Genomic DNA, 17,832 nt, shown 5'->3' with positions numbered 1-17,832 from the left:
GAAACATTATAGAGACTATAAGATGAACTCTTAAAAATCAACAGCAAAACCCAAACAACCTATAATCCCAGTGGCTCAGGAGCCTGAGGCAGGAAGATTGTGAGTTTGCAGCCAGCCTCAGCAATGGCGAGGCACTAGCAACTCAGTGAGACCCTGTCTCTAAATAAAATACAAAATAGGGCTGGGAATGTGGCTCAGTGGTTGAGTGCCCCTGAGTTCAACCCCTGGTACCAAAACATACAAACAGAAAACACAACAAACCCAAACAACTTGATTAAAAAATCTACAAAGGACTTGAATAGACATTTCTCCAAAGATGATTTATAAATGATCATGGAGAGATGATCAACATCATTAATCATTAGGAAAATGCCAATCAAAACTATGAAATATTTGTGTGCAAGTATGAATATGTAACAATGAATCCCATCATTATGTACAGTTAAACTGCACTAATAAAAATATGGAAATTAAATAAATTTTACAAGAAAACAAACAAAAACCTATGAGACACTACTTCATACTCATTAGGAGGTTAGTATTAAAAAACCCAGAAAATAATAGCCATCGACACCATTCATTTCTAAAACTCTTTTCATCTTGTAAAACTCAAAACTCTGGACCCATAAAGCACTAACCCCCCATTGACTCCTCCAGCCCCTGGTTAAGTATCACTTTATTTTCTGTCTCCATATAAGTGGGATTATTCAGTGTTTGTCTTTGGGTTAGGATGTGGAGAAATTGGAATCCTTGGGCACTGCTGTCAGAGATGTAGTCATATAGCTGCCATGGAAAATGGTATGGTAGTGCCTGAAAAATTTTAAAATAGAATTATCATATGATTCATCAATTCCACTTTTGGATATATACCCCAAAGAATTGAAAGCTGGAATATGAAGAGATATTTGTGCATCCATGTTCATCTGTTATTCACAATCCAGAAGATAGAAGCAACTCAAGTGTCCACCAGTGTTTAAATAAACAAAATGCAGCAACACATACAATGATATGTTATTCAGCCTTTAAAAGGAAGGAAATCCTGTCATATGCTTCAACATGGATGAACCTCGAGGACTTTATACTAAATGAATCAGCCCGACACAAAAAGACAAACACTGAATAATCCCAATTTTATATGGAATACTTAGAGTAGTTACATTTATGGAGACAGAAAATAGAGTGACTTAACCAGGGACTGGAGAAGACAAGGGAGGGCAGGTGTTTAGTGTTTTATGGGTTCCGAGTTTGAGATTTACAAGATGAAAAGAGTTTTGGAAATGAAGGGTGTCCAACAATGTGAGTGTATTTAATGCCTCTGAACTCCACATTTAAAAATGGTTAAAGTGTTAAACTTTGTATTCTGCACATTTTACCACAATTTTAAGAAATAAAAACATTTAAAATCCCCAGAAGAACTTTTTTTGTGGATTATATGAAAAGGAGCTGATAATGTGTTCTTATTGGTTTCACTAGCACTCTTTGGGGTGCTGTGGAATATACATATTTAGTTTAACTGAATTCGGGTAGAAGTGTAAGAAAAATAGCAGTTCATCGAAACCAGGACTTGAATAGCCTATCGTTTCAGGGTAGGCTTTTGTGCCAACCAGAGGTTTGTTGCCTCCTGAGACCTTTTCTTATACCCTGCATATCTCTTAGGATTTGCATTTTACCAAACTGGAGGAATTCTTGGTATATTCAGATGCCTATTTTTCATACAACAAGGCCCCTAACCTGTCAGCTACTTTATGTGATACACGAAGAAAGAACAGAAATGGTCTCTGAGCTTGTGCTGGAGGTACATTAGGGCAGAAAGCAGTCAACTCCTCTTATGTAAATAAAATACTTATATAAACAAATACTTAAATTATATCATGCAAATCAATTTATAAATGTTCATTTATTTGTACACCTTTGCATAGCTTCCAGAAAGGATGTGCGGTAGCTGTTGTAGTTTGGACATGAGGTGTCCTCCCAAAGCTCCTGTGTTAATGCAGTAATTAATATTCAGATAAGTGAAATGATTAGATTATGAGAGCTGTAATATAAGTGGCAAATTAATCTCTTTCATGGATTAGTAATTTGAAAGGACTCCTGTGCTAGGTGGTAACTGTGGGCTGGTGGGGTGTGGCTGGAGGAGGTGGGTCATTGAGGGCATGCCCTTGGGAATTGTGTCTTGTCCCCCTGCACCCTTGTACCCTACTCCCAGCTGGTCCTTTTTGCCACAGTGCTCTGCTGGATCTCGGGCCGAGAGCAACGGAGTTGGCCGCCCATGGACTGAATGTCTGAAACCTTGAGCCCAAAATAAACTTTTCCCCTTCTAAATTGTTCGTGTTGGGTATTTTAGTCACAGTGATGAAAAGCTGGCTAACATAATAGTTTATAAAAATAATTATAATGAAAACAAGATAAATATTTTCATGCAGAAGATTTTAGAAGAAATACAGATGAGACCTCAGAGACTTAATGCATATTTATGCCATATTTTATGACATAAATGCAGTTGGGGTTTGAACCTAGCTCTCAGCTTTCTGTAGCCGAATAAAAAGTCCTAGGACTCTTAGTGCTTATTAGAGCAGAGCCATTGCTGAAGAAAAGCAGTGCTATGCCTTGCTGTCAGGTCTGAAGGGAAGTTTCCCTGGGTCCTCATAGAGGATTGGCTGGGAGACTTCATGGGGCAATTCTCCCATACCGTCCTTATAATAAAACCCTCAATAACCTAGTATCTAGGGTTCTCTGGAGACACATGACAGAAGAAAAAAATTGCTGGGGCTAAAAACCATGGCTCTCTAGTTATCTGGCTCCATACTAGTGTAGGCAGATAGCCTCAGACAATTCCTCAGGAACATTATTTCTTGCATACACAATTCTTATAAATATTGGACTGTCAATAGTTACTAGCGTGACTTTAAGCAGGGGTCTAGAGTGCAGTTATTCCATATTCAACATTAAGGACATACCTATATATTTAAAAATCACCCAAGGAGAAGAAAATAGGATTGACATTTTTTTTAAATTGTTTTTGCTTTCTTTCTTTGGTACTGAGTATTGAATACAGGGTTACCTTACCATTGAACTACATCCCCATCCTTTTTTATTTTTTAATTTTTTTAATATTTTAATTTTGAGACAAGGTCTCACTAAATTGCTAAGGCTGGGCTTGAACTTGCTATCCTCCTGCCTTGGCCTCCCAAGTTGCTACAGGCATGAGGCACCATACCTGGCTGGACTGGCATTCTATAGAAATTAAAAGACTAGCCCAGGTCTTGCTTGACTAAGGGTCATCCACACCCCTGCAGAGTGACCAAGGCCATGTCTGCAGATGAGGCCAGAGTTTCCCCTAGAACGCTGCCCTAGGTTAGTTTCAACACCTGAACAAATAATCAAGACTTCAAAATTCCATCTGAGAAGCATGAGAATAATGAAATATTTCTAAGGAATAGTTACCACTTTCTCCTCATTCCAAAAAAAAAAAAAATGCATTAGCACATAGATGAAATGTTAAATTTTAAGCTAATGCACTCTAAAGAATAAATTAGTTGTTAATTGTGCCCTTAAGTAATTCAATGAATTAACCTGCAATGTAGACAAAATTGGCCAATTACATTTTGGCAGACTTATGTCAGAAATGATGATTTTGAGCTTGACAGTGATTGATGTTGGGTCATTTTTTTCCTGATGAAGGATGACTGTACCTTTTGTTGTTGAGGGCATTCCAAGATTCTTGTTATTGTGGAAGCACATACTTATTTTTCCGTTCTCTTTAGCAGCAAGTAGACATTTAGGTTAAAAAGGGGAACCAGAATGGATGCCTCAGTTTTCTCATTTGTATGATGGGATGTTAATAGTAGCTCATTCGTGGAGTCACCATGCATTTTAAAAACGTGAAAGCAGGTAGATCAGTGTCTAGTATGTTCTAAGCATTCAATGTGTCTCACCTACTACTACTGCTGTTATCATTTCTCAGAATTTTTGTTTGGTTTAACAGAAGTCCCTGCTGAAGCGAACTCCACAAAGATAATGGCAGATATCCTAAAGAATCAGTTACTCAAGGGTCTTCTGAACAAATGTAACATACTTCAGACGAGGACCTGTGCAATTAGAAGCCAAGAAAGCTTGATGAAGTTGCCTGCAGTCTTTGATACTGTTGTTTTGCCTTTTCATTTTTTTGATATGGGGTTCTTGGAATGTTGCCCAGACTGGTCCCAAATGCCTGGGCTTAAGTGATCCTTCTGCATGCATCAGCCCTTTTTTTTTGGCGGTAGCTGGGGGGGGGGGAGGCGGTTATCAGGGATTGAACATTGAACTCAGGAACACTTGACCACTGAGCCTCATCCCCAGTCCTATTTTTGTATTTTATTTAGAGACAGGGTCTCACTAAGTTGCTTAGTGCCTCACTTTTCCTGAGGCTGGCTTTGAACTCACGATCCTTCTGCCTTAGGCTCCCAAGCCACTGGGATTACAGGTGTGCACCACCTTGCTTGGCCTGCATCAGCTTCATGAGTGGCTGGGACCACAGGTTTATGCCAGCACCCCTGGCTTAATACTGTTTTTAGTAGCCCCTTGTACAGGCAGAGAGTGTAACTGGTCAATTGTAGGCTATCTCTAATGCCTGCTAGCTTCTCAGTTGGAAAAATGGATTAAGAAATTCAGATTTAAAATTTAAACAGTAGTTGAAGGTTTCCCTTTTAAAAATGGCATATATTTTACTTGATTCATCCATTTTATATTGTACCAGTATTACTGGAATAAGCAGACTGCCAGGATTTGGAACACACCAATCAGATTGAACTTTAGACAGTTGGAGAGTCGGGAAGCTTTCACTAGGGACTTGACATAATTTAAGAGCCATGACATAAAGGCTAGGAGCCTCGGCTTGCAATCAAGAGTCACAGCTCTCCCAGAACCAGTTGTGAGAATTTAAGCAAGAGGCTTAGTCTTTAAGCCTCAGTTTTCCTGTCTTTAAAAATCAGAGTAATACATCTACTAGTGGAGTTATTGGGAGGAGTTTTAAATAAGAGAATGCAAATAAATCATTGGCACCGTACGCTTAACACATTGTTGGCAGCTACTATTAGTGTGCTTTAAAATCAATTCTACACATAGGGACGGATCGTTTTCCAGAATCTGATCCAAGTAGAGCCTAGAAAAATTGAGTAGTCTACAGTTCATAAAATTGAAAAAATTAAGCCTCTTTGAAGTCCAGAGTGGGTCTAGTGTTAGGGTCTCAGTTCTAAATCTCATCTCATTACTGATTTTTAATTTTTTTTTTTAGTTGCAGATGGACACACTATCTTTATCTTATTTATTTATTTTCATGTGGTGTTGAGGCTTGAACCCAGTGCCTCACACGTGCTAGGCAAGCACTCTACCACTGAGCCACAACTGCAGCCACTCATTATTGGTTTTATAGCCAGGGAGTAAAAGCCATTTCAAATAAGGTCTTCACTTGATAAGCTTACACACTTTCATGTGCCACATGATTAACCTAAGACTTTCTTTGCCATCTTCTCAAGAACTGGAATGCCTGGGGCCCACCTTGCCAAACATGGGCCTAATGGATAAAACCACCTTTTAAAAAAATGCCCTTTAATAATTTTTTTTTTCCTTTTTTGTGGGACTTGCTGCAGTCTGGCTGGGCACAATTCAGGAGCCACTTGTCAAAAGAAATGAACTTTATTTTTATAACCACACAGGCCAAACAAAACAGCTCCTCAGGAAAAACCCTCAGAGCCCAACTGCCACCACCAGCTTCCCACAAGCCTCTCCCACAAACACCAAGCCTCTCCCACTCCCACAATCCTCCTGCTCTTGAGGCCGATTGGCTGGGTCGCGTGGGCGGAGCCAAAGAAGTCCCCCAGTGAGCAGCTCCGTGGTCTGAAAGGGCAGGGAAACAGCCCAATGAGCATCACCGCAGAGGAGCCAATCAGCTAGATGTTGCTGGGGCCACTGTGAACCAATCATCAGCTGGCAGTCTGAAAGGGCAGGGAAACAGCCCAGTGAGCATCTCCAATGAGCATCACCACAGAGGAGCCAATCAGCTAGATGTTGCTGGGGCCGCTGTGAGCCAATCATCAGCTGGCAGCTGGAAGTTTGCTGGGGCCCCTTCGGCTGTGGCTCTCAACAGGACTGGAATTGAACCCAGGTCCTTGCACATGCTAGGCAAGGGGGCTAACCCTGAGCTATATCCTAGCCCTTCCCTTAATCATCTTAAAACACATACAAAATAACTTAAAATATGAAAAGTTTAAGAGGAATTATTAAAAGCACAAAAGATAAATGCAAAAACAGAAAAGATTGAAATAAACTCTGATTTTGAAAAGAAAAAATCAAAATGAGTTGAGCTTTTTTTTTTTTTAAATTTAAGTTGAATATGGACACAATACCTTTGTTTTACTTATTTATTTTATGCAGTGCTGAGGATTGAACCCAGTGCCTCATGTGTGCAAGGCAAGCACTCTACCACTGGACCACAACCCCAGCCCCATGAGTTGAACTTTTAAAAAAATATATTTTTTAGTTGTAGATGAACTCAGTACCTTTATTTTATTTATTTTTATGTGGTGCTGAGGATTGAACCCAGTGCCTCACACATGCTAGGTGAGTACTCTATCACTGAGCCATAACCCCAGCCCTGAGTTGATCTTTTAATGAAAAATAAAGACATGTTTTTTAAAAGTCAAGAAAAAAATGCAAATAAAGAATTAAAAAAGAAAAACAAATACTGCAAAGTTGAATAGAATACTGAAATAGAGCAGAAGCTAAGTAATCATACAAAATTTAAAAACAAGGTAAATATATATCCTCTCTAAAGATAACGCAAGGAGGTGAGCTGCATAATCTTGAAGCAGATTCTCTGAGCTGAAACAATGGGATGAGCTGCCCATTAGTGATTACCACCTTCTGAACAGTGCTGAGCCCTGGTCATGGTCCTTGTCCAAAGTGATTTCATTGGCTCCTTCTAGCAGCCCCAGCTGTTATCCCCACATTACCAGGGAACTGCAGCCTGGATACTTGCCTTTCTCCACAAAAGAAAGATGCCAAAACAGTGCTCTTATTCTTGGTGTTTTTCTGCCTTCCTTGAAACATCATTATGTCATCAGTAATGAAGACAATAACAGAACCCCTTCCCTTACTCCTTCCCCCTCACCTTGTCAAGATAACCTGTCAAGTTAGGAGAGACTGTCATTCTTAGTGAATGTGCAATGGATCCTTGCATGTCTTAATAGCCCACTGTGTTATAGTTTTTATATTTTTGCCTCTTTTTTTTTAACTTGGTGCAGATTTGGTCCCATTTATCCATATATTTCCTCAGATCCATCTTCTAAGCATTTCCTTGATGTGGCCACTTTTCTCCAACTTCATTGCCACCACCGAGTTTAGACTACCATCTAGTCACTGTATCAGTTTGCTGTGGCTTCTGTAAAAAATTACCACATATTTGGGTGGCTAAAAACAACAGAATCATATGGCCAGAAGTCCAAAATCAGTTTCACTGAGTTGAAATCAAGGCATTGGAGGACCATATCCCCTGCAGAGGTTCTAGGGCAGAAACTTTCTCAACTCCTCCAGCTGTGGTGTCTGTCAACATTCCTTGGCTTGTGGCCACATCACTTGAGTGGCTCTGGGTTCCAGTGCTTCTTGACTATGTGTATCAGACTCTCCTTTATTTATGTTAGGATACTTATGCCTGCATCTAGGGCCACCAGCTGATCCAGAATAATCTCCTTGTTTACTTAAATTCACAAAGACCCCCTCCCCTCTTTTGCCATATAAAGTAACATTCCCAAGTTCCGTGGATTAGGATGTGGATATATTGGGGGTGGAGGCTCAGTCTATGGTATCCCTAGACTTTTGCAGCCGTCTCTGTCTCCTTTCCCCGAGTTCCTTTAAATATGCAGATCAATTCATATCTGAGTCTGCCTTAAAATTCTTCAGTGGTTCTTGTGGCCCATGGATGCTCCTACTTTCTTGATGTGGCCTGTCATTGCCTCTCTGCCTTTTCTCCTCCTGCTTTTCTTTTATTGTATGTTCCATTCATGCTCAATTTCCTCTAGTTCCATGGAGGAGCTGGGTTTGCTTCTCTGGGCCTCTGCTCTATTCTCTCTGAGACACTTGCCCGCCTCTGTGTGAGTCCAGTTCTCACTTGGACTTGGGTCTTCATCTCCTCAAGAAGACTTGCTGTCCCTGCCTGGGTCAGCTGTGCCTTTCTGTGTGTTCCTTTTTCAGCTCTCACATACTTGGGACAGGATTCCTTGCAATGTCCACCTTGTTCATGTAATGTGTCCCCTGCACCTGGAATGCTGTTTGATACACGGGAGGTGCTTAATAACGGTTTCTTTCTTTCTTTTTTTTTTTTTTTGGTACCAGGGATTGGACTCAGGGGCACTTGAACACTGAGCCACGTCCATAGCCCTATTTTGTATTTTATTTAGAGACAGGGTCTCACTGAGTTGCTTAGTGCCTTGCTTTTTGCTGAGGCTGATTTTGAACTCTTGATCCTCCTGTCTCAGCCTCCTGAGCCCCTCTGGGATCACAGGCATACGTCACTGCACCTGGCAATAACTGTTTCTTGATGAGAAAACCTACAGGAGGGGGAGCCTTTCCAACCACCCTACTAAGATTAATGCCCCCCAGAGAGCGCCAATGTATGCAGAAGAGTCTTTGCTGGAGATATGCTCTATGGGAAATGCCAGACGTTCCTACAGATCTTTATTTTTAAACAAAAAATCAAGAATCATGTAACTATGAGATCGGAGAAAATATTTCCATGCTTATTATTCTGTTTTCTTTCAGGCCATTCCTGTGTTTCTCATTTTGCATAATGCGGCTGAAGTTATCATCTGTGGCTACCAGAAGTGTTTTTGGAAAGAGGTAAATGATCATGCAAAACGTTAGTTTTACATCCCTAGCCTTATATTTCTAAGAAACACTCTCCTTTTCAGTGCCCTCAATGAGTGTCCATTCCCGCCACCAATTTCCAGTCAAGACTGCCTGACAGTGGTCACTGATTGCAGGGAACCTGCTTTTAACATTGCTCAGTGGATCAGATGTTTGTGGGAATGTTTGTTCGTGTGAATGCAGCTTGACTCCAGAACAGGGTTGAACCAGAACCTCAGGAGACAGAGGAATTTGCCACTGGCCTGGTTGGTAGCAGTTCCAACCCCAGCTAGTCCAGGTACCACAAGAAAATGCCCCACAGGGCTTTACACAGAGCATTTGCTCAGCCAGGGAAGCTTTTCTTTCCAGTCCTAGTTGTATCTCATACCAGCCAGAGCAAGCCCTTCACCTTTGGGGAATCCATCTCTGAAAAACAACAGCTACGCATGTGTACGTGCCTCCCACAGTTTCTAGCACATCATAGGTGCTCTGTTTGCCAGCTGTGATGATCAGTGTTATCATGGGTGGTTTAATTTGGTCCCATGGCCTGCTGTCCTCGGGGTCTCCCCAGGCATCTGTAATGCAAAGGGATCCAATGGAACGGATCTGTTTTTCCCATCATGCTTCTCAGGTGGGAATCCCAGTTCTGGCCATCATCACCCAACTCAGAAACCTAGGAGTCCCTTCTACTCCTTAGTCTCCTTTCCCCACCCCGTTCAGTCTGTTACTGAATCTGTCCCTTCTTTTCCATTCCCACTGCTGCAGTCACCCTAGTTCAAGTCCTCTGTCTTTGGGTGGCCTAGCTGAGGGGCTGAGGGATGAGAGCTTGGTCCCCTGAGCACTTGTGGCAGTCAGGTCGGGCCTGTGTCCTTTCCTCTGCAGCTGTTCCAGCAAAGGTGGGGGCTATAGTCCACTTGGCACTTGGCTGATCTCCATGTGGGTAAAGGGTTCCTTGCTCCTCAAGGAGAATGGCCCCTTTCTCTGATATTTTACTTACCACACCATCGTGCAGTTTCCCTATATCACCAGTTCTACCATGTGCTGCGTTTTTTTTTTTTTCTTTCATCAATCTAAAATCAGGAGACTCTTACAATCAATCATGTGGCGTAATTGTTTTCCTTCTGACATTTTATAATCAGTGTTGTCTTAGGTTCAGTGAGATAGGGAAATATTTTCCTGTGTCTCCAGGAGGCTTCCTTTGAGCCCTTCCAAGGTCAGGGATCATGAGATGGGTGTCTTTAAAGAGTGGTGCTGAGCTGAGCTGTCACCGAGTAGGCACTGAGGATCAGGTTCACCATCTCCCTGAGAGCTGTTCAGCTCTAGGAGGCTGACTCAGGACACTCAGATTCCAAAAAACCCAATTAGTCCTGAGAGTGGTACTTTTTTTACAAATTTAGAAATGAAGATTTACCTGGTCTGGGGGTGGGATTGAGGTACCTCTTCAGGGTTTTGTTTCCTGATGGACAAGTCGAGTCCTGTAAATGAAGGTGAGTAGGACTTGGGGTTAGAGAGTCCCCTCGGGATATTTCCATTCAGCAGGAGACCCTCTTCTTCCCTGCAGGCCAGGGGCCAGGATTCTGTCTGAGAGAACCTGTCCTTGGAATTAACTAGATGAAAGCTATAAGATTTTGAATCTTCAACTCCATTTCATTAGTAAGGCAAATCAACCTCATTTCTTGTCTGGGAAAATTAGAAAGCAATTGTGTGGGTAACATTTTTTTTAGTTATTTTTTTTTTAAAGCTTTTCTTTCTTGTATAAATATAAGATGGAATCAGCTATAGAAAAGCAGAAGAAAAAATTCTGGAAATCAACTGTTTCTGCTTCCCCAAGGAACCTGTGTATTTTTAGCAGACATTTTTTTGCTATGTACATGTAGAGATGTATTTACACAAAGGGTAAAACCCACCCTGGTGTTTCCGTTTAACACTTTGTCAGGAATCCATATTCCTGTCCGCATTCCATGTTGGATGAAGCATACTTTTGGCCAGTCCCTCCTTGCAGACCTGCAGGTGGTTTCTGGCTATTCAGCATTAAAATCTGCTCTGTGATGAAGATGGCTGGGATGTAGGCTTGGTGTGACTTACGTTCCTCACCCTGTGACTGGGAGCCCTGATGTATGTAGGTTCCCATTTCATAAGGAACACATTGCTCCCCACCTCACAGACTGTCAAATGGTACGATGTTATTCTGTCCCTTATGCGTAGATTTTAATAGAATCCATTTTGGAAGGTAAAGTTGACCTCCTCATGACCTTGTTCCCAGATTATGAGAATAAACTCAATCTGGAACCTGTAGCTCATTTTCATGATCGACAATTTGTTCTTTGTGTAGGCACACACACATGCACACACAATTTGACTGTAAGGTACTGTGTGGCTCATGGAATTCATCATCTACCTTGCAGATACATTAGAATAATGCTTTTTGTTTGTTTGGCATTTATTAGGTGTACACTAAATAGCAAAGATTTTGCTAGGCCTAAAACTGGAGATGTGTAGGAGGTATTGATTATCCTTATAGAACTCAGCATTGAGTGTACATGTAATTGTGAGTTTTGATGCCCATACAGACTGGGATGAGGTGTGGGTGGACCAGGAGGTGACCACCAGCAAGTCTGCTGGGAATGAGCAGGGAAGGCCTCCCCATGGCTAGATTTGAGCCAAGATACACAAGATACATAGGGATTTTCTAGTTAGACAAGAAGAAAGGGTGCTCCAGGCAGGCACAGGAAGCAGCAAATGAAGGGTGGTGACTTCAGAGGACCAGCAGTTGTGTCCTGGCAAGCAGACTGGAAGAAAAAAGTCAGATTTTGAAACCAGAACACCTGGGTTCAAACCCCATGTCCTTGGATGACTTCCCTAACTTCTCCAGTGAGTCAGGTGCCCTTATCTAGAACAAATAACCCACAACTATTAATTATCTCATAATTAAATAAGTCAATGCTACAGAGCCCTTAGGAGTAGTGCTGGGCACAGAATAAGTTAGCTAACCCTGAGTGATGTTAGCCACTTATTGTTAATTTTGGCAGTGTGACTTTTGAGGAGTTGTGTTGGCCCATTCAGAAACTGAGCTATTGTTGGGACTCATTACTGGGTTATTTCTAAACAAAGGTAACATTAAGTCCTCAGTTGTTTTCAGAGCCCTGGGAGAAGAGAGCTAAATAACGAATCCATTGCTTGTTTTCACCGTCTGGGCTCTTTTTTTTAATTATTTTTTTTTTATTGGTTGTTCACAACATTACAAAGCTCTTGACATATCATATTTCATACATTAGATTGAAGTGGGTTATGAACCCCCAATTTTACCCCAAATGCAGATTGCAGAATCACGTCGGTTACACATCCACAATTTTACATGATGCCCTATTAGTAATTGTTGTATTCTGCTACCTTTCCTATCCCCTACTATCCCTCCTCCCCTCCCCTCCCATCTTCTCTCTCTACCCCATCTACTGTAATTCATTTCTCTCCTTGTTTATTTTCCCATTCCCCTCCCAACCTCTTATATGTAATTTTGTATAGCAATGAGGGTCTCCCTTCATTTCCATGCAGTTTCCCTTTTAATCTGAAGGAGTTTAAAATTTAAAAAAGAATCTGTCCCCTGTGGGAGGGGGAAACTCTTTCAGGCTCTGGATGGATTTGTTGCCTTGCGACAGACACCCCACAATAGTTACTGGGCAAACATGTTTTTCATGAAAAAGTTGGGACTTCCCTTTAATCTCTGTCCTTCCTGACCTATTGTTCCACCAGACTGTGGAGATTTTGGTTACATTTGGCTCAGAATCTTTTAGAAATATATTTTATCTGTAGTGGGGACAATTATGCAGGAACTGTGAGCCCTTCAGTGGTTATCCGCTCTGCATAAACGAAAGGCTGTCCCCACCAGGGGGCAGAGCATCCATGCCTGGCTCTGCTTCCTGTACTCAGATGCCAGGCTGGATAAAAATCAGAGATTAAAAATCCCAAGGATGCAAGCCACTGCTTTGCACACAAATAGAATCTGTTTATGAAAATAACAAAAACTTGATTATTTAGTAACAAATGCACACTTAAGATAGTCTGGTAGCAAACCGCTTATGTTTCTCTTGTGAACGCCTCATTTCTAAACAATATTTATACTTCTCACTTTATCTGAACTAGTGTCAAAAATTGTAATTTGTTCCCAACTCGCAAAACAATCCTTCTGAAATCTCCAGAATAAATCTGTCATCCTACCTGTCTGTTTCTTCTATAAAACACAAGATTCTGTGCTACTCCCTCCTTCGTCTGTTCAAAGAATACAGTGAAATTGGTTAATTGGCAGGAGTTTATAAAGGTTGAGTCCAAATTAGAATTGATTCATTGTAGGAAATCTTAAATGAAAAGTTTCCATTCCCCAGTCTGCCATTTGTTGTCTCTCTCTTCACCTTTTTTTTCTGTGTATTAATTTTCACATCATCACCGGTCATTTTATAGGACTGCTCAGAGTCAGAGGTGGATAAATGAAAGGGTTATTTGAAGAGACAGACCTGTGGCTCAGGGTGGATGCATGCACCTCTAGTCCCAGCTACCTGGGAGGCTGAGGCAGGAGGAACACTTGAGTCCAGGAGTTTGAGGCCAGGTTGGGCAATGTAGTGAGACCTCGTCTCAAAAATAAGTAAATAAAAATAAAGAGACAGACCTAGAAGAGAAGTTGGATTAGAGCTTAATTTATTTTCTTACGTGGATATGGATGGCGTCGATCTCTCTCTCGTTTCCCTGTGCTTGGTATGGAAGATTCTTGAAGGTTGCCCTGACATCATTTTGCTTTTCATAGGTAAACATTCTAATGGTGAAAGTGCTTTGCCGAGGTGACTCAGCTGTGGAACTGAGTCATCCTTCATTTAGTCCAAGCAGAAAAAGCTTTAAAAAATAGTGAAGTGTCGCAAGCTTGCAAAACCTCTAATAAATTCGCTCATAATTTATTTGCCTCTTAATTGAAATGTTTTTTGGGGGAATATTTTTGAAGACTAATTATGTGTCTTTACTTTCATACAGAAAACATCTCCTGCAAAGATCTGTAGGTAAGTTTTTAAAAAATCAAAACATCTCTCTAAAACATAAGATTGAACCTCATTTTAACTTGGGTGATAGACTTTTGAAGATTCTGAGAGCTGACAGAGGAATTTATTATGAACAGTTATATATCCCTATTTTGTGTCTTATTTTAAAACATATTCTCTCCTCTCTCTCTCTCTCTGCAAAATTTTATTCCTAAGGGGAAAACAAAACTAACTCGTGTTAGATTTCAGCTCTTGATGCCCCAAAACTTTGTAATAAGTTGTGCAATACTGGTGGAGAACTGAAAAACATGGAGATGACTTAAATTTTTAAAAAATAATGCAGTTTATTGAGGCTCTAAGATGTTCCACTGTGGGAAAAGCATTAGCCTGTGAGTCCCAGGATCTAAATTGCAGTCCTGGGCACAGCACAGTGATGGTGGGCAAGTTTCTTCCCCCTCTGAACCTTGGTTTCCTCGGCAGAGCATGACTGGACTCTCATACAGGTCTCTCCACCTCTGAATTCTCGTTCTAACTCCTTACCTTGTTCTCTCACCCCTTCCTCCTTCCTCTGCTGTAACTGAGATGCTCAGTCCCACGATAGAAAACCAACAGCGATGCTTTGATACACAGATTTAGGATTTTTGTTTCAGATATTTCTGGGCTTCCATCCAGCCGCGCCCCCCTCTTTTTTCTTTGCCTTTATTACAGGTTACAGCTGGAAAGGAAAATGTAAAACAAAATTTCAGGACTCACCACTTGTTTACAAGGAGATTCTCAAAGTGTTAAAGAGAGGCATCAAAGCCCCTAATATTGTGAGGTGGCTGGCACCCTGACAGGGTAGATTCCTGCTCAGGAGGTGTGAGCTGCCTGAGGAATAGAAAGTCTGAATTAATTAGTAAGAAATAGAGCCAGAGCCAAAAATTAGATGAAAGAAAAGTGGAGCGCCTGGTAGGTCTCCAGTCCTGATAGGAGCTGGAACTGAACAACTGAACATGGATTCAGTTCTTTATTCAAGGGGGAGGGCTTCAAAGGCAAGGATAAGGTTTCAGGGGCAGGGGTCTTGCAGCAAATGGGTTGATTGTCATCTTAGCAAGCTACCCCCATCTCTGAGAGGTTGTGTGGCTTCAGCAGGTCACTGCATCTCCAGTACAGTGCTGAACTTAGACAGAGCTAGGTACAAAGTCACATGAATTGGGCATTCTCAACAGCAGGGTTACCACTGGGAGTTCCCAAGACCAGACCTTCCTGCCTAATGGCTTCCATGTCGTTTGGGTTCACACACAGTTCACAAATGCTCCCAGCACCCTAATACCTGATACACATATTACTCAAGTACCATAGGAACCAGACCCCCGTCTCACCCCCTGGGTATCCCCCCATCTCCTTCATCCTCAAGGGATTCTCTGCATGAGGGGATCTCTAAATGTGCATTCCCCGGGTGGGAAGGAGCCTATATTCCAGAAAGCCCTCTACTCCAACAGACACCAAACCTATGAGGAGTGTCCTCTTCTCCCACCTAAAGCCTATTGCCTATTGCTGAGCAGCCTCAGCAGCCCCCTGACAATCTCTCTTCCACTCACCCAAATCTTTACCTTTCGTTCTTCTCTAGGTCACTTTTGTGTGTGCATTGAAAGCAGGGAGGCTGAAGGAGGAGGTAGACTGGGTTGGAGAATTTTCTGGGCCTCATGCTGTTCTGCATTCTCCTGTCTTGACCTTCCCAAGTCTGAGGGTTCCTCTGTGCCAGTCTCCTGCTCTGGTGTAGCCATCTGGTGTCATTACAGCAGTCAGCACTTGGAATTGGTTAGCATCAGTTTCTAGTATATTGAGATTGTTACTATCTGCTTGTTGAATGTTACATAGGTATGATATAATATATTACGTGCACAAACATCTATATCATGTAATATATATGTGTGTATAATCTATGATCTATAGAAGAATATAGATTAATCTATATTCTATATTTAGATTATGTATAAATATGTGATCTATATAAAGAACATAGATCACATGGGATATGTATCAGTATGAGATGCCATATGACAGAATCCCCTGAAAGTGAAAATTCTGTATCCAGTGCTTCTTTTCATGCCTTGATCCTCTGTTGTTTGTCTCCTGATGGAATAGGTCAGTAGTGAGGGCCTAACATTATATATGTTGTTGCACTTATAAAATGAAAAGAGAAGAGAGACCAAGACTTAATTTGGGTTTTGGGCTTTCTGATGCCTTCTTTTAGGAGAACAGGATGATTGGGGAAAGCTACAAGCAAAGTCATTTTGTATATGAAAACCAGAAGACAGATGCTAAAAACCAATGATTACTGAGCCAGCTCTAAATGAACTTTGTGATGAATGAGGATAGTTCTCTGAAAATATCTGATGGGCAACATTATTTTTTTGTGCAAGAATTTTTGGAAGACATTATATTGTGGAAATCTCCAAACATATTAAAAAAAAGTAGACAGTAGTATAAGGAAGCCCATCTACCCATCTTCCAGCTTCAATAATTTTTAATTTATGGATCTATCCACTGCTTCACTTCAGTATGACTTTGAAGCACATCCTAGCACCATAGCATTTCATCTGTAAATATTTGAGTATGTAAAAGAGATTTTTCTAGTAACAATATTTATATGAGAAATAAAGTGTAAACCTATAGAGAGGTTGCAAGAATATTACAATGAATGCCCATGCACTATTCACCTACATTCACCCAGTGATAACATTTTTTCATTCTCTCTCTCTCTGTATCCCTCCCTCCCCTACCCTCCCTTTTTCTCACATATATAATGCATGTCTACACATACCTAACATTACCCAAAATACAGAAAGATATTCTTATTTTTCTGAACCATTTGGGTGTGAATTGCAAAGACCATGACCCTACTCCTAAATACTTCAAAGCATATCTCCTAAAAAAAAACAATCCTTTTTATATAACTGAAGGGCACTTACTAAATTTAGGAAATTGATATCTGATACAATACTGTTATCTAATATCTCAGCCCAAGTTCGTGTTTTTCCAGGATCCCAGTATTATCTTTTGTAGCAATTTCCCCTTCAAGAATGTCATGTCTCTCTTGTGTCCTTTAATCTAAGACAGTTCCTCAACCTTTCATTGCCTTCACATTTTTGAAGCTTACAAGCCTGTTGTGTTTGTGGACTGTAAGTTTGGTTTTGTCTCAGCCTTTTCTCCTAATTCAATTCAGCTTTCACCTGTTTGACAGCCATATGTTTGATGTTGTACCTGAATATATCCTATCAGGAGGACAGGGCATTGATCTATCCAGTTACTGGAGATTATTGAGTCTGAACATTAGATTAAAGTTGTGTACAAAGGATTTTAATAAGCTTTTTTTGTTCGTTGTTTTTCTGTTGTTGTAACTGGCATGATGGTGATCTGATTGCCTAACTAGATACTCATGTTTTCTGGGGATCTGTAGTCAAAAACCTCCTTTTATTAGCTGTTTGACAGACACACTGTTTCTTGAGTGAGCCAGCTCTGGTTTTCATGTGTCCTGCAAGTGCCCGATTCTGGGCAAGGGCTAGCTGAGCCGCAGAGAAGATGTCTGGCTGTCAGCAGAGAATGTAATTGAAAATCACACAGGAGTCGGGGTTCTCAGAGGATGAAGGGGGAACTGGGTTGGTCTCAGGCTCTTTGCCTCCTCCAAACTCCAAGGGATCTGGTCCAACCTCCACACTCTCTGGGAAGGGCTTTGATGTTGAAAGGTGAAGCTGCCTGTTTTATCTGCCTGTCCACAGCGCCCTCTTCCTCCTGGCAGCTGCAGGGTGCCTTCCCTTCAACGACTCCCAGGTAAGTCCAGGTAAACTCCTTTTGCCTTCAAAGAGTCTTTTACTCTCTGAAGTCTCACATGTGTGCAGACTTTCCTAGTCCTTGCTTTGAGAATGAGGATAACCTGGCCTATGTGGAGGCA

At 41.3% G+C, this 17,832-nt stretch overlaps 1 protein-coding gene across 1 annotated transcript in view; it reads left to right on the top strand.

The window, feature by feature from the left end:
* Positions 1-17,832, top strand: part of TMEM241 (transmembrane protein 241) — a 122,940-nt gene that overhangs the window by 37,116 nt on the left and 67,992 nt on the right. Inside the window, exons 5-7 of the mRNA XM_081262687.1 lie at positions 8,794-8,871; positions 13,894-13,919; positions 17,660-17,711. Coding sequence (XP_081118813.1) covers positions 8,794-8,871; positions 13,894-13,919; positions 17,660-17,711 — 156 coding nt within the window. The remainder of the gene's footprint in view (positions 1-8,793; positions 8,872-13,893; positions 13,920-17,659; positions 17,712-17,832) is intronic.

Source organism: Spermophilus citellus, assembly GCF_964194105.1.
Source record: "Spermophilus citellus genome assembly, chromosome: 12".
Lineage (NCBI taxonomy): Eukaryota > Metazoa > Chordata > Mammalia > Rodentia > Sciuridae > Spermophilus > Spermophilus citellus.
Note: the sequence above shows the minus strand (reverse complement) of the source record. Positions and strands in the feature narration are given on the sequence as shown.